The 22,134-nt window shown below is 47.2% G+C and overlaps 1 protein-coding gene across 13 annotated transcripts in view; it reads left to right on the top strand.

Moving 5' to 3' along the window:
- The first annotated feature begins 321 nt into the window (after positions 1-321).
- MTMR14 (myotubularin related protein 14) overlaps positions 322-22,134 on the top strand; it is a 53,263-nt gene continuing 31,450 nt past the window's right edge. For 2 of the 13 annotated variants that reach the window (XM_054474194.2, XM_054474189.2), the window contains exons 1-5: positions 360-624; positions 4,925-5,073; positions 13,585-13,693; positions 20,014-20,089; positions 20,723-20,783. In XM_054474194.2, coding sequence (XP_054330169.1) covers positions 466-624; positions 4,925-5,073; positions 13,585-13,693; positions 20,014-20,089; positions 20,723-20,783 — 554 coding nt within the window. In that variant the 5' untranslated portion in view covers positions 360-465. Of the gene's footprint in view, positions 625-4,924; positions 5,074-5,127; positions 5,178-13,584; positions 13,694-20,013; positions 20,090-20,722; positions 20,784-22,134 lie in introns of those variants that run through there. The other 11 variants (XM_054474198.2, XM_054474196.2, XM_054474199.2 and 8 more) reach the window with 9 other exon arrangements.

Raw genomic sequence — 22,134 nt, 5'->3', positions numbered from 1 at the left:
AACTCTTGGCCTCAAGTGATCCGCCCGCCTCGGCCTCCCAAAGTGCTGGGATGACAGGTGTGAGCCACCACGCTCGGCTTCCCTGTAATTGTTGATTTCACTTTTCCTCTGGTTCTTTTCAATGGTTCCTTCCTGCTACTCTCCTCCCCCCGACAGCCCAATGGTTGAGCCCGGCTTCCCCGGGGGAAACCCCTCGGGGCGGATCACGCGGTAACAGCGAGCGGACCCCCTGGGGGTTACAAGGATCGCTCCGCGCCGGGGGCGGGCCAGCAATAGTAGGCGGGGCGCGGGTCCAGAGCTCCGATTGGCCAGGGGCGGAGTAAACATCCGGCGGGACGGGGCGGGGCCGGAAGTGGAAGTAGAAGGCGGTGGCTGAGGCGGTTCCGGAGGTTCTAGTGTCGGAGTTGGTGCAGGCAGGTGCCATGGGCCGGCCTGAGGCACACTGAGGGGACGCGGGGCTGGGCCATGGCCGGCGCTCGGGCCGCCGCAGCCGCCGCCTCGGCGGGGTCCTCGGCCTCTTCGGGCAACCAGCAGCCGCAGGAGCCGGGGCTTGGGGAGCTGCTGGAGGAGTTCTCCCGGACTCAGTACCGGGCCAAGGACGGCAGCGGGACCGGCGGCTCTAAGGTGAGACTGGAGGCGCGATGAGCTGGGGAAGGCTCCTAACTTGGGAAGTTACAGAGGAAAGGCTGAGGCCAGGGGTCAGAGAAAGGTAGGAGTGGTACCTCGCCGCTGAGGAAGAGGAGAGAGAGAGGAGTTTTCCAGGGTCTGGATCCGGAGTATAAGCGTCGGACTTGACAAACATAAAAGGAGGAACTGGGGTCGGAATGAGCCCAGCAAAGAGGTCCTTTTTGTTTGAGAAGGGGTCTGGAGGTGAGAGATCAAGCTGAGGGGCCAGGTTCAAAGATCAGAGAGGAGGACCTAAGGAAGGCCTATTCCCTGCTTCAGGTGCCATAGGATGAGTTGTGGCAGGGAAAAAGCCCTAAGAAAAATATAAGAAAAATAGGGCGACGATTCCTCGGTGTCAGAGGTCAGAATGGAGCCAGGAGGTGAACCCAGTGTGCTGCCACCTTATAAGGTCTCAACATGACTTAGGCCCATCCCTTTCCTTCCCCTATAGAGCAGGAAGACAACCCACACTCCCTTTCAGTTCCTTTATCAAAAGCAGGTCTCAGTTCCTCTTTTTCCTCCCTTTGGGATTTCCACCCAGTCGTCTTATCCCCAGACCTGGAGGGCTTCCTGTCAGCTCAGGCAATCCCCACCCTAAGCACTGGCTGGCAGTGCGGTGGGAATCTTGCCGACCCTGCCATCTCATTCCCCCACGTGGGTTTGGCAGCTTTAGCACCAAGTTTTCCAATGGAATTCTGTTCCATCCTGCACCACAGAACTCTGATTTGGCCTCAGAGGTTACCCTGAGTTGCTATTCTGTAGTTGGCATCTTGTAGTCTCTGAAGTAACCCAGGGAAGCCTTCAATAAGGATTGGACTTCCTCAGTCTCCAAATGGCCAAGTAATTTTTCCAAGTATAGTCTGGGGGCCACCTGTTTAATGATCATCTGGGGTACTTTTAAAATTTATGCTTATGGGGTACTTTGTGAAAACAGAGATTCCTTAGTCCCACCCAGTCCTACCAAGTCAGAATTTCTGGGGGTGGGATCCTGGAATTTGCTTTTTTTTTTTTTTTTTTTTTTGAGAGGGAGTCTCGCTTTGTCGCCTAGGCTGGAGTGCAGTGGCGCGATATCAGCTTACTGCATCCTCCGCCTCCCCAGTTCAAGCAATTCTCCCTGCCTCAACTTCCCAAGTGGATGGGATTACAGGACCCCACCACCACGCCCAGCTAATTATTGTAGTTTTTAGTAGAGATGGAGTTTCCCCAGGTTGGTCAGGCTGGCCTTGAACTCCTGAGCTCAGGTGATCCGCCTACCTCAGCCTCCCAAAGTGCTGGGATTACAGGCGTGAGCCACCGCGCCTGGCTTTTGTTTGTTTGTTTTGTTTTTGTTTTTGTTTTGAGACAGGGTCTCGCTCTGCTGCCCAGGCTGGACTGCAGTGATGCAATCATGACTTACTGCAGCCTCGAACTCCTGGGCTTGAGCGATCCTCCCACTTAAGCCTGCCAAGTATCTGGGACCACAGGTACACACCACCATGCCTGGCTAGTTTTTCTTTATTTTCGTAGAGACATGGTCTCGCTATATTGCCCTGGCTGGTCTCAAACTTCTAAGCTCAAGCAGTCCTCCCACCTCAGCCCCCCAAAATGCTGGGATTACAGGCATGAGCCGCCACACTTGGCCAGTGAGAGTCTTTTGAGTGGCTGTAGGTCGTTGGTTTTTCTGGACCCCTCTTCCAACTTACATGACCCTGAAGATTAGGGTTATCATAAGTTACACCTGATATCGGCTGCAGCTGGCCTTAATTATCTCTCCAGGCCTTCTGATCTCCTGCAAACTTAAATGTATATATATTTATATGTATTTATAACAATTCGGGCAGAACAGGGAGTTAGATCTGTAACTGAACAATCGATTGAGATAACTCACTACCTTTGGACTAACTTCTTGCAAACTTTTTTTTTTTTTCAGAGGGAGTCTCTCTCTGTCACCCAGGCTGGAGTGCAGTGGTGCAATCTTGGCTCACTGCAATTTCCACCTCCCGGATTCAAGCGATCCTCCTGCTTCAGCCTTCCTAGTAGCTGGGACTACAAGCATGCACCATCACACCTGGCTAATTTTTTTTTTTTTTTGAGATGGCATCTCACTCTGTCGCCCAGGCTGGAGTGCAATGGCGTGATCTTGGCTCACTGCAACCTCCGCCTCCTGGGTTCAAGCGATTCTCCTGCTTCAGCCTCCCCAGTAGCTGGGAGTACAGGTGCCTGCCACCATGCCCAGCTAATTTTTATATTTTTAATGGAGACGGGGTTTCACCGTGTTGGCCAGGATGATCTCGATTTCTTGACCTCGTGATCTGCCCACCTTGGCCTCCCAAAGTGCTGGGATTACAGGCATGAGCCACTGTGCCCGGCCTAATTTTTGTATTTTTAGTAGAGAAAGGGTTTCACCATGTTGGCCAGGCTGGTCTCAAGCTCCTGATCAGAAGTGATCTGCCCTCCTCGGTGCCTCCCAAAGTGCTGGGATTACAGGCGTGAGCCACCATGCCTGGCCCTCTTGCAAACTTCTTGATATTACAGTTCTTATGCCTTTTTTTCTGTTGTGTTTTTCTCTGAACTGTGATCAAAACAAGTAATTTTAGGGGGAGCTGTTTCTTCTATTTCACCAGCAAGTTGTGTATAAAGAGACTTTGCAGCTTTTACTGGTTGCATGGAATAGAGCTTGTAGGTACTAGTCTATGGCTAAAGAATGGGGAGGAGGGCCAGTACAGTGGCTCACACCTGTAATCCTAGCACTTTGGGAGGCCAAGGCAGGTAGACTGCTTCAGCCCAGGAGTTCGAGAGCAGCCTGGAAACATGGACCCCATCTCTATTAAAAAATTTTTGTTGGCTGGGCGTGGTGGCTCACCCAGGAGGCAGAGGTTGCAGTGAGCGGAGATCACACCATTGCACTCTATCCTGGGCGACAGAGCAAGATTCTTTCTCAAAAAAAAAAAAAAAAAAAAGAATGGGGAAGAGGCCAGGCGTGATGGCTCACACCTGGGAGGCTGAGGCGGGCGGATCACTTGAGATCAGGAGTTCAAGACCAGCCTGGCCAGCGTGGTGAAACCCCATCTCTACTAAAAATATGAAAATTAGCAAGATATGCTCACTTGAACCTAGGAGGCTGAAGTTGCAGTGAGCTGAGATCGTGCCACTGCACTCCAGCCTGGATGACAGAGTGAGACTGTGTCTTTTAAAAAAAATAAAGGCTGGGTGCGGTGGCTCACGCCTGTAATCCCAGCACTTTGGGAGGCCGAGGTGGACGGGTCACCTGAGGTCAGGAGTTTGAAACCAGCCTGGCCAACATGGTGAAACCCCTGTCTCTACTAAAAATAGAAAAATTAGCCAGGTGTGGTTCTACACATCTGTAATCCCAGCTACTCAGGGGGTGAGACAGGAGAATCGCTTGAACCTAGGATGTGGAGGCTGCAGTGAGCTGAAATTGCACCACTGCACACCAGCCTGGGCGACAGAGCGAGACTCCATCTCAAAAAATAAATAAATAAATAAATAAATAAAAGAATGGGGAAGCTGACCAATGAAGGTAGTGGATTAGTGGCAGTTTCAGTAACCTGGACCAAGAGTTCTTATGTTTTATGGGTTGTAGACCTCTTTGAATCTAATGAAAGCTGTAATCCTCTCCCACAAATGCTCAACACCCACAATTTCAGATTCATTGTTAGGGGGTTAAGAATCCTTCCTGAAGCATACAATATATGGGTTAATGAACTACATGTAGGGCCTGTGGCCTAGCATCACATCTTCCCAGCACAGAATAATTATCACCGAGGTACATGTCTTTCCCAGTGACCTCTTACGCCATGGACCTCCTTTTTTTTTTTTTTTTTTTTTTTTTTTTAAATTTATGAAGTATTTATTGATGATTCTTGGGTGTTTCTCAGAGAGGGGGATATGGGAGGGTCATAGGATAATAGTGGAGAGAAGGTCAGGAGATAAACACATGAACAAAGGTCTCTGGTTTTCCTAGGCAGAGGACCCTGCGGCCTTCTGCAGTGTTTGTGCCCCTGGGTACTGGAGATTAGGGAGTGGTGATGACTCTTAAAGAGCATGCTGCCTTCAAGCATCTGTTTAACAAAGTACATCTTGCACCGCCCTTAATCCATTTAACCCTGAGTTGACACAGCATATGTTTCAGAGAGCAGGGGGCTGGGGGAAAGGCCATAGATCAACAGCATCCCAAGGCAGAACGCCATGGACCTCCTAATTCTCACCCTCATAACCCCAGAATTCTCTTTGTGTTCTGGTCTCCTTCTCTGTGCAGGTTGAGCGCATTGAGAAGAGATGTCTGGAGCTGTTTGGCCGAGACTACTGTTTCAGCGTGATTCCAAACACGAATGGGGATATCTGCGGCCACTATCCCCGGCACATCGTGTTCCTGGAGTATGAGAGTTCTGAGAAGGAGAAAGACACGTGAGCATCGTGTGACCGTAGTGTGCATGTCTCGGGAGTCCGTGGCAGCTAATCCCTGTGGCCAGGAAGTCTGCAGCTGGGCAGGGCAGACTCACTTTCCCCAGGTGTTAAGCCTTATTGGCATTTTTATTTACTTCAAAGTTGGACAAGTCAGACTGGCAAGGTGGCATGGCATAGAATGAGGGGTTGGGAGTAACAGCCCTTGATTGCTGTTTCACTTCCACCCTAGAGCTCATTGTCCTAAGATAGCTGACTTCACACTTCACTTCTCTGAATATCAGTGTCCCTTTTTTAGAGAGAGTGAGTGGGAGGTACACTGTGTCAAGACAGGCTTACCAGCGTTTACCATATGTAGCACTTAAGAGCCTAAGGTCTAGAGTCAGACTGCTTGAGTTCACATCCTGGATTCCCCTGTTGCTGGCTGTGTAACTGATGCTGGGCAAGTTACTTAACTGCTTTGTCCTTAGTTTTCTTATTGGTAATTCTCTACCTCATGTTAATTAGTCCTTTTAAGGACTAACTAAAATTTTAGAAAAGTGGTAGTGCAGTCCAGATGATAAAAGGGGCTGATAAAAGCCTGATATATACGTTGTAAGAATTAGAAATAAAAGCTACCATTTATGGTGAGCCTACCAAGACCTGAGTACCTTATGTGGGTTAACAGTTTATACCAGAGCAGACACAGAATGCTTGGTGCAGGATGTGGCCTGGAGGTAGTCAGTAAATGGTATAGTTATTTGATACTGATAAGTAATCACAGCATGAGGCTCTAGGAAGTGCTATATGTTGATCTCGAAGTTTGCTCTCCTAATCTCCCTACTTCCTGTTGATTTTAAGGGAATTTCAGGAGCCATTGTCAGCACTATCTGTGAAATCCTGGCCCTGTGGGTGAAATGTTGTGAGGAGTACTGCAGCAGTCATGCTGCGTAGTGCAGTAGCCCCTTGCTACTCAAAGCAAGGCTAGCAGTGCACTCAATAACTTGTTAGAAACGCAGAAGCTCAGGCTCCAGAGCCACTGAGCCAGAATCACAGCAGAACAGGGTGTCCAGGTGATTCAAATGCACTACCAGGTTTGAGAAGTGCTGCCATAGGCCAACTGGGGAGAGTGGTTAATTCTGCCTGGTGTTTGTGTGCCTGAGAAGAACTGGAATTGGAAGGATGAGCAGGAGTTTCCCTGAAAATGTCCTTAGGGATCAACTCATATAGGATCTTGATCATCAGGCCAGGGAGTGTGAACCTGTGGGTTGTGTGTGGATATCAGTGGTTTTATTGTGCTAGGAACCCCTAAGCACTTACTAAGATTATGGATTCTCGGTCTGGCCTAGTGGCTCATGCCTATAATCCCAGCCTTCTTTGGGCGGATCACCTGAGGTCAGGAGTTTGAGACCAGCCTGGCCAACATGGTGAAACCCCATCCCTACTAAAAATATAAAAATTAGCTGGGCGTGGTGGTGGGCGCCTGTAATACCAGCTACTCGGGTGGCTGAGGCAGGAGAATCGCTTGAACCTGGGAGGTGGAGGTTGCAGTGAGCCAAGATTGCGCCACTGCACTCCAGCCTGGGCAACAGAGCAAGAGCAAGACTCCATCTCAAAAAAAAGATTATAGATTCTAGAACCTCTCCTGGGCCTTCTGGAATCAGAATTTCCAGTCTACATTCTGTGAGAGCTCCTTTGATGTCTTTTTTTTTTTTTTTTTGAGACAGAGTCTTACTCTGTCGCCCAGGATGGAGTGCAGTGGCACGATCTCGGCTCACTGCAACCTCCGCCTCCTGGGTTCAAGCAATTCTCCTGCCTCAGTCTCCTGAGTAGCTGGGATTACAGGCGCCCACCACCACGCCCAGCTAATTTTTTTGTATTTTTAGTAGAGACGGGGTTTCATCACGTTGGTCAGGCTGGTCTCGAACCCCTGACCTCGTGATCCACCCGCCTCGGCCTCCCAAAGTGCTGGGATTATAGGCGTGAGCCACCGCGCCCGGCCTCTTGGTGTCTTAAATACACTGTAGCTTGAGAACCACTGCCGCAGGCCATGGGGAGCCAGAGAAGGTTTACAGCAGAGGAACAACCCAGTAGGAGGAGTTTAAGCACTAAGCCTTAGTTTCCTCATCTGTAAAGTGGGGATGTCTATAAGAGTGCCCATCTCGGCCGGGCGTGCTGGCTCACACCTGTAATCCCAGCACTTTGAGAGACCAAGATCATGAGGTCAGGAGATTAAGACCATCCTGGCCAACATGGTGAAACCCCATCTCTACTAAATATGCAAAAATTAGCTGGGTGTGGTGGCACACCCCTGTAATCCCAGCTACTAGGGAGGCTGAGGCAGGAGAATCACTTGAACCCAGGAGGCGGAGATTGCACTGAGCCAAGATCGCACCACTGCACTCCAGCCTGGCGACAGTGAGACTCCATCTCAAAAAAATAAAAAAAACGAGTGCCCATTTCACAAGGTTGTAGTGGGGTTCTCTAAGAAAAGAGTGTTAAGGACTCTTGTAAATAGATCACAGAAACAGTATCACATCCTCAGTTATATAATCTAAGAACTCGGGATCGCCAAGCCTAAAGAATTGGGGTTTGTTATGGCCCTGTTATTTATGGTTCTTAGCTCTTCCTTAATTCCTCCTTCCAGAATTAGGTAAACTTAGTTTCTTTCTTTTTTTTTTTTTAAAGACAGAATCTTGCTCTGTTGCCCAGGCTGGAGTGCAGTGGTGTGATCTTGGCTCACTGCAACCTCCACCTCCTGGGTTCAGGAGATTATTGTGCATCAGCTTCCCAAGTAGCTGGAATTACAGGTGTGTGGCATCACGCCTGGCTAATTCTTGAATTTTAGTAGAGATGGGTTTTGCCATGATGGCCAGGCTAGTCTCAACTCCTGGGCTCAAACAATCCGCCTGCCATGGCCTCCCAAAGTGCTGGATTACAGGTGTGAGCCACCGCGCCCAGCCAGGTAAACTTAGTTTCCATAAACCTTTAAGCTAAAGTTTCTGAACAAGAGGTTTTTTTTGTTTTGTTTTTGTTTTGATGTCTTTGTTTTTGCCTTGCTGTTCTCGTCCTTCCCCTTCTTCCTACCCTCTTTGGTGCTGGCTGACTGGTGGTTTTACCTCTGTGCCCTGATGATGACATTCTGATGTTAAGCTCAGCTGTAATCAAGGCGGGGTTTTTTTTGTTTTTAATTAAGACGCGGTCTGGAATGCAGTGGCACAATCATGGCTTGCTGCGGCCTTGATCCCTTGGGCTCAAGTGATTCTCCCACCTCAGCCTCCCAAGTAGCTGGGAATATGGGCACATACCACCACTCCCAGCTGGTTTTTTTTAATTTTTAGTAGAGACGAGGTCTCACTACGTTGCCCAGGTGGGTCTGCTGAGCTCAACAGATTTCCTCACCTCGGCCTTTCAAAGTGTTGGGATTAGAGGTGTGAGCCACTGCACCCAACAGAGTGGTTCTTTTCTATGTTGATTTTATGAGTGAATCAACTGGGGATCTTTCTACAATGCAGAGATTCAGAAGACCTGAGATGGGCCTGCGATTTGGCATATTCTAACAAGCTCTCAGGTAATACCAAATGTTACCCTTCAGTAACATAATAGTACATTGAGGAACCTAGTGGTGGTTGCCTTGTAAAAGCTTTTCCTGGAAGGAAACAAGTTTAGTGTTGATCCCTTAAAGAGAAAGAAACTAATATTTGTTGAGTACCTGCTGTTTGGCATTTGTTGAGGTTTTATATGCTAGCTTAAGCCCTACAACTACTCAGTGAAGAAGACAGTATCACCACTCTTGTTTTTTGTTTTTTGTTTTTTCAGTTTGAGATGGAGTCTTGCTGTGTCGCCGAGGCTGGAGTGCAGTGGCGCGAGTGATCTTGGCTCACTGCAACCTCTGCCGCCCGGGTTCAAGCGATTCTCCTGCCTCAGCCTCCCTAGTAGCTGGGATTACAGGTGCGTGCCACCGTGCCTGACCAATTTTTGTATTTTTGGTAAAGACGGGGTTTCAACATCTTGGCCAGGCTGGTCTTGAACTCCTGACCTCGTGATCCACCGGTCTTGGCCTCCCAAAGTGCTGGGATTACAGGTGTGAGCCACCGCGCCCATCCCTCACCACTCTTTTATAGATGAAGTTGAAGCCCAGAGAAGTAATTTGCCTTTGCTCAAGATCACAGAGGTAGTAAGCAGAGTGGGGTTAAAAGCTATATTTCCTGACTCTGTACCTGTCTGCCTTTTCTTTCACCACCGCGGCTCTCCCACCTTGTCTAGCAGAACCTCACAGTTAGGCCAAGGCCACTACGGAACATCATTAACCTTAGAGGAGCTTGTTGGAGTTTGTTTTTACTTTTCACGCCTTGCAAGGCCTTAAAGTGTTACTGAAGTGATGTTGAGTGGGTGATGCCTGCTTGTTGAAAGGGGGGACTTCGGGTATGTTTGGGTGGGAAGAAATAGCATTTTTTGCTTTTTTACTGTCTGGCTTGGCTGTTACTATGATGCTGAATTAAACTGAATAGACTGAATAAAAAATAGACTGAATTAAACAGGGTAGAATTGGATTTAAGCAATGTTTTGGTCCTGTTACGGAACCTCTCCAATTTGGTTCATCATCTGGGAATAGAAGCCTGGACAGGGATCTCTGAATAGCCAAGACATGCTTGTCAACAGTGTTCGTTCAGCTGCTGCTGTGTAGTAGACCTCAGGGATCAAGTTGGAAGCCAGATAGATGAAGTCCTTACCAGTAGGTCAAGTGGGAAACAGAGTCCAATAAAGAAGCAATAACTGTTAGTAAGAGCTGGAATTAGGGGAAGTACAGGTGAGGCCCTGCGGGATAGTGGTTAAAACCATGGGCCCAGTGGCTACCCACCAGGGTTTAGAATCTCAGCTACCCTGTTTACCTGTTCTGTGACTTTGGGCTAGAGATTTCATCTCATTAAACTACCTCATCTGTAAAATTGGGTAAGTGAGGACTAAGTGAGATAATGTGGGTGTAAGCTCTACTTTGTGCCTCTTATCTATTAAATAATAGCAGCAGTAACATTTATCTCAGGAAGTTTTGGGGCACATTATAGGAACAAGCCACCTAGTTTGGTAAGTGTGGTGCCTGTCTGGGAGAGCTTCCTATTGGAAATATGTGATAACAGCATTTTCTTCTGTATTTGAAAATAGTTTGGCAGGGCATGGTGGCTCATGCCTATAATCCTAGTTACTTGGGAGGCCGAGATGGGCATTTCACTTGAGCCCAGGAGTTTGAGACTAATTAAACTGAATAGACTGAATAAAAAATAGACTGAATTAAACAGTCTGGGCAGCATGGTGAGACCTTGTCGCTACAAAAAATACAAAGCATTAGCCAGGCGTCGTGGCATGTGCCTGTAGTCCCAGCTACCTGGGAGTCTGAGGTGGGAGGATCACCTGAGCCCAGGAGGTCAGTTGCAGTGAACCATGGCACCACTGCACTGCAGCCTGGGCAACAGGGGAAGGCCTTGTTGGGAAAAAAAAAACAACAAAATCTCACTACCTGGTAACATCTTGCCAGAAATTTCAATGCATACATTACAAATGTAAATACGGAAGCCTACATTTATCCCTTCGAATGTGAGTATTATGTGCCAGACACAGCTCAGTGCTTAGCACTGCAATAAAAGAATCCTAAGGACAAGAGATAATAAAAATAAAAACAGGAAAAAGTGAGAGAACAGAAACTGAATTGGTTCTTTTTTTTTTTTTTAAGACGGAGTCTCACTCTGTTGCCCAGGCTGGAGTGCAGTGGCACGATCTCTGCTCACCGCAACCTCCGCCTCCTGGGTTCAAGCAATTCTCCTGCCTCAGCCTCCCGAGTAGCTGGGATTACAGGCACGTGCTGCCACGCCTGGCTAATTTTTGTAGTTTTAGTATAGACGGGGTTTCACCATGTTGGCCAGGCTGGTCTTTACCTCCTGACCTCAGGTGATCTGCCGCCTGAGCCTCCCCAAGTGTGGGATTACAGGCGTGAGCCACTGTGCCTGGCCAGAAACTGAATTGGCACTTGATATAGGGGAACCGGTAAAGGAACCACTGGCTGGCCTAACAGGAAAAGGTGGGTCATTACATTAAAAGACCTCCCTAGAGGAAAATGCTGATGTGTCCTCCACCAGGGGTTTTTTCTTTGTGTGTTTTTAACAGAAGTTTAGCCTGAGAAATCCACCTTGGTTTTGAGGCTACAACGCAACCTGGGAAAATCAGATGTAGGCATTTAGGGTTCAGAGGGCTGGTATGAGCTAAGTGAGAGTCAGTTGCAACAGATGGTGCTGACCAGATATGTGACATCGGCCATGGGCCAAGTAAGTGGGCCACTGTGGCAATACTAAAGGTGCTCAGTTTTATATTCTCGTGGAGTCTAGTTAGGCAATTAATTGGTACTGAGGTGCCTTTTGATTTCATAGAGAAACTGGGTGAGGGGAAGGCAGCACACTCTGGTTCTCTGTGAGCTTGTGTGCCTAGGGCTGCCTGGTGGGTTGCTGCCACCCTACGGGCGCTTTGCTTTTTTTTTCCCCCAGACGGAGTCTCGCCCTTCGCCCAGGCTGGAGTGCAATGGTGCGATGTTGGCTCACTGCAAACTCTGACTCCTGGGTTCAAGCAGTTCTCCTGCCTCAGCCTCCTGAGTAGCTGGGATTACAGGCACGCGCCACCAAGCCAGGCTAATTTTTTTGTATTTTTAGTAGAGATGGGGTTTTACCATGTTGGCCAGGCTGGTTTTGAACTCCCAACCTCAAGTGATCTGCCTGCCTTGGCCTCCCAAAGTGCTAGGATTACAGGTGTGAGCCACCACACTTGGCCCCTAGATATATTTTAACTAAGAATTTGCAGTATTTTAAAGACTTTTGTGTTTTTATTAACCCTAACAGCATCCAGATACATTTAAAGAGGTCCCACAAGTATGTGGGAGTCACTGATTTATTCCTTCTGAGATCATATTTGGGTGCATGTGTACAAGAGGAGCTGTGTAATAACACACAGATTCCTGGAAGGATTAAGATGTGGAAGCAATTAAATTCCCTCTAGGAGTTGGTCTGAAAGCTCAACACTTTTAAGGAAGGAACATGAGTATTTTTCCTTCCTTCTTCTTCGTTACTCTGCGTAGCTGGGAAAGCTTCCTGCTCTAACTTTCCTGCCTCTTGTTTCTCTTGCTACCAGAAGCTCTGACTGGCTGGGGTGAGCTTTGCTAAAGGTTGGTAGGTGAGTTTATGAGAGCGGACCCTTATTTTAGGGAAGCGTGATTTGATATGGGTATGACTTGCTGGAGCTCACTTCTAAACCTCACTCTCATGTTCTAGAAGCTCACTTACCAAGCCCAGTACGTTAACTACTACACGTCCCTGTGTCACACATGGCTTTTCTTATGCCTCCTTTGCTCTGTGCGCTGTTGGCCATATGGACTGTGAAAGCAGAGGCCTAGAGCCATGTGGACCAAGAAACGTCATCTCATTCTGCCCTCTAAAACAGCACTCCCCAACCTTTTTGGCCCCAGGGACTGGTTTCATGGAAAACAGTTTTTCCACGGCAGGGTGGAGAAAATGGTTTCAGATGAAACTGTTCCACCTCAGATCATGAGGCATTAGATTCTCTGCAACCTCAGTCTCTCACATGCGGAGTTTACAATAGGGTTCGAGCTCCTATCAGAATATAATGCCACCACTGATGATCTGACAGGCGGTGGAAGTCAGACGGTAATGCTCACTTGCCCACTGCTCACCTCCTGGTTCCTAATGGGGCATGGACTCGTACTGATCTGGGGCCCAGGGCTTGGGGACTGCTTGCTCTAAAAGATCACAAAAATACATATTCAGAGTTATGCATAAAATAGATAAATAGTCACAAAAATGGTCCTGTGATTTCCAGAGAGGGTCGCTAGGGCACCAGGTCTTATCCCGAGAGTTAAAAATTGGACACTCTAGACATAATATCCAGTTTTCTGTGTATATTTCTGAATTTTGTGTGTCTTCAGTTTAGCTCACTTTTTTTTTATCTTAAAGGTTCAGAAATCAGAGTGATTTAAGTTTTAATACCTATAATTAGCACTTTTTTTTTTTCCTGAAAAACTTAATATATATCTCATGCCTGTAATCCCAGCTCTTTGGGAGGCCGAGGTGGGCGGATCGCCTGAGTTCAGGAGTTTGAGGCCAGCCTGGCCAACATGGTGAAACCCTGTCTCCACCAAAAATAAAAAAAATTACCCAGGTGTGGTGGTTCACACCTGTAGTCACAGCATACTCCGGAGGCTGAGGCAGGAGAATTGCTTGAACCTGGGAGGCAGAGGCTGTGGTGAGCCAAGATTGCACCACTGCACTCTAGCCTGGGCAACAACAGTGAAACTCCATCTCAAAAAAATAGATAGATAGACAGACAGATGATAGATGATATAAAATTTAGGAATGACATTTAATTTCAAGCAAGCATTATGTACACAGATCTAGTATGGGGGTCTGTGTGAATAAACACATATACACAAAGTGCCCACTTCAAAGTCAGCTTGATCTGCTTCTCTTGCCTGTGTGTTAGGTTTGAGAGTACCATACAGGTGAGCAAGTTGCAAGACCTCATCCACCGCAGCAAGATGGCCCGGTGCAGAGGACGGTTTGTCTGCCCAGTAATCCTGTTCAAGGGCAAGGTAAGGCCCATACCATAGCTTCATGCTCCAAGACTCTCTTCTGGGGTAGCTGACTTACTGCAAAGTATAGGGTCTTTTTTTCCCTCAACATTTAGTAGCCAAGCATTGGGTGGTTACTGGGTGTTGTGGGAAGCAGTCCAGAGAAACAGACCAATTCTGACTGAAGGATGGTTCTAGGTAGGGAAGAGATGGTCACACCATCGTACCCCACCCCGTGTTCTAGAGCCAGACTGCCTAGGTTCAGATCCTGACTCTTATTTCCTGCCTATGCAAAGTCTCCTTTTCCTCTCCTATAAAATGAGAATAATAATCACCTATTTCAAAGGTATATGGATTAGATTAAATCAAATGAGTTCATACATTGTTTTTCCATTCTTTCAATTATATAATTCACCAAGTATTTATTGTATATTATGTGCCAGACACTGCTTCAGGCCTTAAAATACATCACCATGTAAAGCAGACAAAAATCTTTATTCTCATGGAGCTTATAATTCTAAGGACTTTTGTTAATTTGGCTCCCCAGTTTGGTTTCATTTTTGCCTATCTTTTGGTGTACGGGATGTGCCCATTTCATTGCAGATGAAACAGAGGTTCAGAGTGACTAAGTAACTTCCCTAAGTAGAGGGTACAACATCAGGGCAGAGGATGGAGGGGACTGAATGAAGACAGCTGAACGCTGAGCAAGGAGGTGGCTCTGCGTTTGCTAGGAGAGCCATTGTGACGTTTGAGCGGGGAAATTCCGAATGCCAGTAGCAACTGGGCAAAAATTGGTCCAAGAGGAGTGGACTTGGCTAACGTACAGAGAGCCTCAGAGGGGAAGGGAGCGGAATTCAGTCTATTCATTCCTTTAGCTGGTGTCTGAGTGCCTCAGTGGTCAAGGGCAGGGCAGTGGGGAGAGTCTGACTGTTGTCTCAGTCCCTGTTGTGCCTTTTTTGTAAATTGGTAAATTGGGAAAGGGGAGGAAGGAAGGGAGACTCTGCCAAAGGCTTTCTTCGGCAGATCAGTTTTAGGGAAAAGTGTGTATGGAAGTTAGGTCCTAGAAATTGATCTTAAAGCTGTTGCCACTTTGGAAAGTTTTCATGTTCCCGAAAGTTATTGCAGCTTTTTTTTTTTTTTTTTTTTTTTGAGATGGAGTCTCTCTCTTCTTTTTTTTTTGAGGTGTCGTCTTGCGCTGCCGCCCAGGCTGGATGGAGTGCAGTGGCGCGATCTCGGCTCACTGCAAGCTCCGCCTCCTGGGTTCACGCCATTTTCCTGCCTCAGCCTCCTGAGTAGCTGGGACTACAGGCGCCCGCCACCACGCCCGGCTAATTTTTTGTATTTTCAGTAGAGATGGGGTTTCACCGTGTTAGCCAGGATGGTCTCGATCTCCTGACCTTGTGATCCGCCCGCCTTGGCCTCCCAAAGTGCTGGGATTACAGGCGTGAGCCACCAAGCCCGGCCAGGCTGGAGTGCAGTGGCCCAAGCTTGGCTCACTGCAACCTCCACCTCCCAGGTTCAAGCAATTCTCCTGTCTCAGCTTCCCGAGTAGCTGGGATTACAGGAGCATGCCACCACACCCAGCTAATTTTTGTATTTTTAGTAGAGACGGGGTTTCGCCATGTTGGCCAGGCTGCTCTCGAACTGCTGACCTCAGGTAATCCGCCCGCCTCAGCCTCCCAAAGTGCTGGGACTACAGGCGTGAGCCACCACGCCTGGCCTGCAGCTTCATTTTAAAGAGTACCGTCCTGTGTAGCACAGTGCTTGTCATTAGAAGTTGCACAGGAGATACTCCAACCAGTGTTTCCATAGAACAGCAGTTTAAGGATATGCTTGTGAAAAGCATTCTCTGTCAAATAAGAATTAGAAATACTACATGCTAGATTCATAAAATAGATTGATAAATGTGTGTTGATACGGTTAAGGCTCTGAGAAGTCCTGTAGCAGAGAGGCCTGTGTTAGGTCACACATGCGGCTCACAGTAGGCACTTAGGAGCTAGTATGATGGTGGCAGCATTATTACCAACAATACTTTAGGGACACCAACCTCTGCCAGGTTGAGGAAGAGAGAGAGGTGTTTTAAGAAATGCTTGCTTCCACAACCTAAATGTCCATCAACAGATGAATGGATAAAGGAAATATGGTACATGTACGCAATGGAGTGCCATTCAGCCATGAAAAATAATGAGATCCTGTCATTTGTATCAGCATGTATAGAACTGGAGGTCATTATGTTAAGTGAAATAAGCCAGGCACAAAAAGATGAACTTCACATGTTCTTACTTATTTGGAAGCTAAAAAAATTAAAACAATTGAACTCATGAAGATAGAGAGTAGAATTATGGTTACCAGAGACTGGGAAAGGGTACTGACAGGACCAAGGGGGAGGAGTGGGGATGGTTAATGGGTGCAAAAATATAGTTAGAATGAATAAGATCTAGTATTTTATAGCACAATAGGGTGACTACAGTCAACAATAATTTATTGTACATTTAAAAATAAGAGTATAATTGGATTGTTTGTAACATAGAGGATAAACGCTTGAGGTGATGGATACCCCATTTACCCTGATGTGGTTGTTATGCATGGTATGCCTGTATCAAAATATCGGCCGGGCACGGTGGCTCATGCCTGTAATCCCAGCACCTTGGGAGGCTGAGGCAGGCAGATCATGAGGTCAGGAGTTCGAGACCAGCCTGGCCAACATAGTGAAATACCATCTCTAATAAAAATACAAAAAATTAGCCGGGCATGGTGGCGGGCGCCTATAATCCCAGCTACTCCGGAGGCTGAGGCAGGAGAATTGCTTGAACCCAGGAGACAGAAGTTGCAGTGAGCCGAGATTGCGCCATTGCACTCCAGCCTGGGCGACAGTGCGAGACTCTGTCTCAAAAAAAAAGAAAGAAAGTCTCATGTACCCCATAAATAAATACATGTACCCACAAAAGTTTTTAAAACTTAAATGCTTCCAGCAGAAACAGAAAATCAAATACCGCATGTTCTCATAAGTGGGAGCTAAACAGCGGGTACGCATGGTCGTAAAGGTGGAAACAATATACACCAGGGACTCCAAAAAGGGGAGAGGAAGAGGAGGAGGAGGCAAGGGTTGAAGAATACCTTATTGGGTACTATGTTCACCATTTGGGTGATGAGTTAAATAAAAGTCTAAACCCCAGCATTACACAGTATATCCATGTAACAAACTTGTACGTGTACCCCTGAATCTAACGTTTAAGATAAAAGAAATGCTTGCATTCTGCTTCCTTCAAAACTCAGTTCAGCGTGGTTAGTGCAACTGAGGAACTAAGGATTATATTTTACTTCATTTCAATTTAATTTTTTTTTTTTTTTTTTTTTTTGAGACGGAGTCTCACTCTGTCACCTAGGCTGGAGTGCAGTGGCGCGATCTCAGCTCACTGCAAGCTCCGCCTCCTGGGTTCACGCCATTCTCCTGCCTCAGCCTCCTGAGTAGCTGAGACTACAGGTGCCAGCCACCATGCCCGGCTAATTTTTTGTATTTTTTAATAGACAGGGTTTCACGGTGTTAGCCAGGATAGTCTCTATCTCCTGACCTCGTGATCCACCCGTCTCGGCCTCCCGAAGTGCTGGGATTACAGGCGTGAGCCACCGTGCCTGGCCCATTTCAATTTAATTTTTAAGGCTTGAAGCAATATAAAAGTTTGTTGTTGTTAAAAACAACTTTGAAATGAGCCCACATTTCCCTTAAAATGGCCAAAGGTGTTTTTTTTTTTTTTTTTTGAGAGAGAGTCTCTCTCTGTTGCCTAAGCTGGAGTGCAGTGGTGCCATATTGGCTCACTGTAACCTCTGCCTCCCAGGCTCTAGCGATTCTTGTGCCTCAGCCTCCCAGCTAGCTGGGATTATAGGCACGTGCCTCCACCCCTGGCTAATTTTGTCTTTTTAGTAGAGACTGAGTTTCACCATTTTGGCCAGGCTGGTCTCAGACTCCTGGCTTCAAGTGATCTGCCCACCCTGGCCTCCCAAAGTGTTGGGATTACAGGCGTGAGCCACCACACCTGGCCAATGCCCAAAGTTTCGCATCCTACTTAAGATATGTTTTAAGTGTAAAATACACATCAAATTTTGAAGATTTAATAGAAAAAATGTAAAATATTCATTTTAAAAGTGATGTACATGTTGACATAATGTTTTAGATATGATGGGTTAAGTAAAGTATATTAAATAATATATTAAAGTATATTAAATAATTTTTCAAAGCTCAGTTCAAGCATTTTCTCCCCAAACACTTGTGTCTGGCTTTTAGACCATTGAAACTGGAACAATTCATCTTTCTTTTTGTTTAAGAGGTGGGGAGCAGAGGTCAGAGGTTACTAAATCGGCAAATCATACAGAGTGCTTTTCCACAGACTGTATTAGAGGCCATTCCTAACTAGGTAAATGGAGAGCATTCAGGGTAGATCTTGCATTTTCAGTCAGGAGCCAGCTTAAAGGGCAGAGATGATGGGTTATGAGTCAGAACCATGAGGCAAAGGAACAGGTGTCTATCAGGAGGGGTCAGCCCTCCCCCAGGGGCCTTCCTGAAGAGGCTGGTTCCCCACTTGGGGACTTGGCCAACTTGTTTTTCTCCATCTGACTCGGGTTTTGCTGGCCTAGGTCTGGCTGCCTCAATTAATAAAAAGACAAGGTCAATAGAAGGGATGTGGAAGAATTGGGAACAGAAGAAGGGTCTCAGAACTCAACAGCCAAAAAGAAGGCAGCTATCTGCTCTGAAAGATTTAACAGAAATAACGCAAAGGAGAGTGAGGTCAGCTCTTAGCAGCTTAGATGAAGTGGGGAGAGTGGACATGATACAAATGCCAGTGGAACAGGCAGCCACACACCCTGCCAACGTCTTGATTCTTGGAAATCAAACTTCCCCCTTTTCTTTGGAGTCTTAGAGGTCCTCAGCCCTTTCCTGCAGAAACATCCACTCTACTCCTCACTACTTGACTGACTTCTTAAAGCAAGGGCTTTTAACAGGGTCTGGGGATGGGTTCATCAGTGGACTGGAGAGAGTCCAGAAATCCCTGGAAATGTCAGTAGATTATGATGTGTACATATTTTTTTTTTCAGCAGATAGTTCATACTTTTTATCAGATTTTCAAATTGCTTTTAGACCCACAGAAAGTTAAGTGACCCCCACTGGAGTACATCCTACTTAAGCCAGCAGGAATGCCAGCCCTAGGTAGGCTTCTTCAGTAGGCTTCCAGGACAACCTCTCCACAAACCAGCTCTTGCCCCAGCACCAGTAAAGCCCCTCACTCTGTCCCAGGTTATATCCAGGTAGCTTTTCTATTGCTGTCCCCACCCCTAGTCTGCTGCTACCTCAGATAGAGCCAGAAAGTGACCTAGTGGTTCCCACGCACAACTCTTTGTTGTAGCAGCAAAACTTTCCTTCCCATTATCTTACAGGTAGAGAAGGAGAAGCCTTCAGATGGTACTTGGCAATCTTCCAGGGATCCACTTTCCATTTGCACATTGTGTGACCCATTCAGCAGTGAGCTTCACTCCCTGTCACCTCACAACTTCCCCATTTCCCATTGTAGTGTAACAGGGTCATGTTCTCCTAGCCTTTAGCTAAATTCTGGGCTGGTTTGCCTTCCCATCACCAGGTATCTCCTCCCATTCCCCCCACCCAACTAGATTTCAGCAAACACTATTTATTTAAACAAGTAACCTTACAATTAGATATTGAAGTTTGTGCCAGTTGCCTGTTTCTAGAATTCTCTTACAGCGATCCCTTCAGTGATGAGGAAAAGAAGCCTCTAAAACATTTCTCACCCACCCCTCACCCCCGCTAGAAAGGTTGTTCCCGTCTACACTGAACAGTTCCAAATCACAGTAAGCACATAGAGGTCAGTGGGTTTGGATCAAATCCCAGCTTACCCCTCATTATGTGACCTTACACATCACTTAACCTCCCTTAGCCCATTTTTCTTTTCTTCATCTGTGTAACAGCAACAATGCATGCCACCTGCCACATATCCCTCATGGGCTTGTTGTGAAATTCAGTGAGAAGATGATGGGTTTTTCAGTACCATGTCCAGCACGTGGTACACATGCAACAACCACCCAATCTGATCCGATCCTGTTGGTAACACTGGCACCTCTTGTTTGGGAGAGAGACTCCCTCAGTAGAGGTTGTAGATTAAGTACTAGGGATCTTCTGACTGATTGTGGCAGCCTTGATGCTGATAAAACTTTGGGGAGTGCTCCTGGGCCCATTATGCTAGCCTGGAAGAGTCAGAGGAGTCCCAGGTGTTCCTTCAACTGTGCATGCTTCAGAAAACCATCTGACCCTGAAAATGCTGTTTCTCTCCCAGCACATTTGCAGGTCGGCCACACTGGCTGGATGGGGAGAGCTGTATGGACGCTCAGGCTACAACTATTTTTTCTCAGGTGAATGTTGAACAGCATCCTCTGATGTAGAATGAGAACCCAGTCATAGAGAATAGCTACCTGGGCCGGGCGCGGTGGCTCATACCTGTAATCTCAACACTTTGGGAGGCCAAGGTGGGCGGATCACGAGGTCAGGAGTTCGAGACCATCCTGGCTAACACGGTGAAACCCCGTCTCTACTAAAAAATAGAAAAAATTAGCCGGGCGTGGTGGTGCACGCCTGTAGTCCCAGCTACTCAGGAGGCTGAGGCAGGAGAATCGCTTGAATCCAGGAGGTGGAGGTTGCAGTGAGCTGAGATCACGCCACTGCACTCCAGCCTGGGCGACAGAGTGAGACTCCGTCTCAAAAAAAAAAAAAGAATAGCCACCTATGGCCACAGTAGTATAGGTAGGGGGTCTCAGTGGGCTGGGTGGAGATCAGGGGCCTTCCTTTGATCAGGGACCAGGAGACAAACAGGAGTTTACCTTAGAGGTGAAGACTACCAGGCATATCGGGGCATAGTGTGTCCTTAGGAGTAGAGCCATGTAGGCCTAGCCCACCTTGGCACTACGGGGAAGGAGGCTGGTGAGGAGGCCCCTGTGTGGAGCCCTGGGTCACCAGCCTCAGTACTGACAGATAGGTTTCTCTGGCAGGGGGTGCAGATGATGCCTGGGCAGATGTGGAGGACGTCACGGAGGAGGACTGTGCTCTTCGGTCAGTGCTGGGTTGCTGTGGTCAGGGGCTTGTGTTGGAGATGGGGTGTCTGGCCAGAGATGGCCATGTTCATATTGTCTGTGGGTATTTGTCACTGGTTCAGGTGAGTGGATTGGCTTCTTTCTCTTCTGTCTGCCAAGTCTGTGCCCCTGAAATAGGGCTGTTGAAGTCCACTGGGTAGCAGCCAAATATACCTGAGCAGTCTGTCTCCATCTTGACTGCACATCTGGATTCACAGAGAACATCCCACTCTTGGGGTTCCTGGTACTGCAGGCCTGAGATAGGGCCCAGACATCTGTATTTGTTTTAAAGCCCCACAGAGTTGCCAGTTTGCAGCTATGATGCTGACTACCAACCTGCCAGATCTCACCCAGTACACCTGGTACTGAGGCACAGGGCAAGGGCTACAGTCCATACATAGGAGACATGAGGTCTAGCCTGGAAGGCACATTTGGAGACCAGATGTGTCACAGCTGCATGATTGGTACTACACATAAGAAGAACTTGGTACAGAACAGGAGTTTGAGTCTCTATAAAAGGAGGAAATGGGCTGGTTCACACTCTTCCTATCCCCTTTCCAAATGTTTCTAGAAAACAATACTACAGGATATTTTAGAAAAGCTCCTTTGCATGGTCTGTACCACGTGGAATGTCTTTAACTGGTGTCAAGCATCTCTGGAATGCACACAAGCACCCTAGTTAAGATCAGCTTCCCAAATCATAGTTCATTTCATGAAAGGGCATCTTGCTATGCCCAGGTTCTGCCTGTTAGCTCTGAAAGCAGCAGCTCTGGCTTGTGCTCAAGAATGTTTGGCTCTTCTCCCTAGATCAAGTGACCTCTGCCCAGCCAGGTCACCATCTTCAGCATACACTGTTCTTGGCAAGGAAACTGCTGGGGACAACAAAGCAGTGTGGATTAAAAAATAAAAAAGTAATGGTGACTGTTTATGCTTTTTACTTCTGCCTATATCTGCAGGGCTGATCAAAAGGCAGCATTGAGATAGAAAAATTTTATCTTTCTCTTTGCTTCATCGGCCTGCTAGGTAGAGGGAATTTACTTGCTAGTATTTCATAATCAGTTGATAAAATAGCTCTAAAAACTTTATCTCTACAAGAATTTCAGACTGCTACATTATGAGCAAGTCATGTGGCTAAAAATGGTCATAAAGGAGGGGGTGGAAGGTGATCAATTCTAATGGAAACCGAAAGATTCTATCAGCCACCAGCCTGCTGCATTTTAGAACGCTGAGATCATCTTGAGTCTCCTGGTTTAATGTCAAGCAATGCCAGAAAGTCCTTTTTCATTTCCACCTGCAAATTGCTCCTCTTTGAAATACATTCCAGAGATTGG

The sequence above is a fragment of the Pongo pygmaeus genome, chromosome 2 (genome assembly GCF_028885625.2).
Source record: "Pongo pygmaeus isolate AG05252 chromosome 2, NHGRI_mPonPyg2-v2.0_pri, whole genome shotgun sequence".
NCBI classification, from domain to species: Eukaryota; Metazoa; Chordata; class Mammalia; order Primates; family Hominidae; genus Pongo; species Pongo pygmaeus.
The sequence above is the reverse complement of the archived record's forward strand: the minus strand, read 5'-3'. Positions and strand labels throughout refer to the sequence as shown.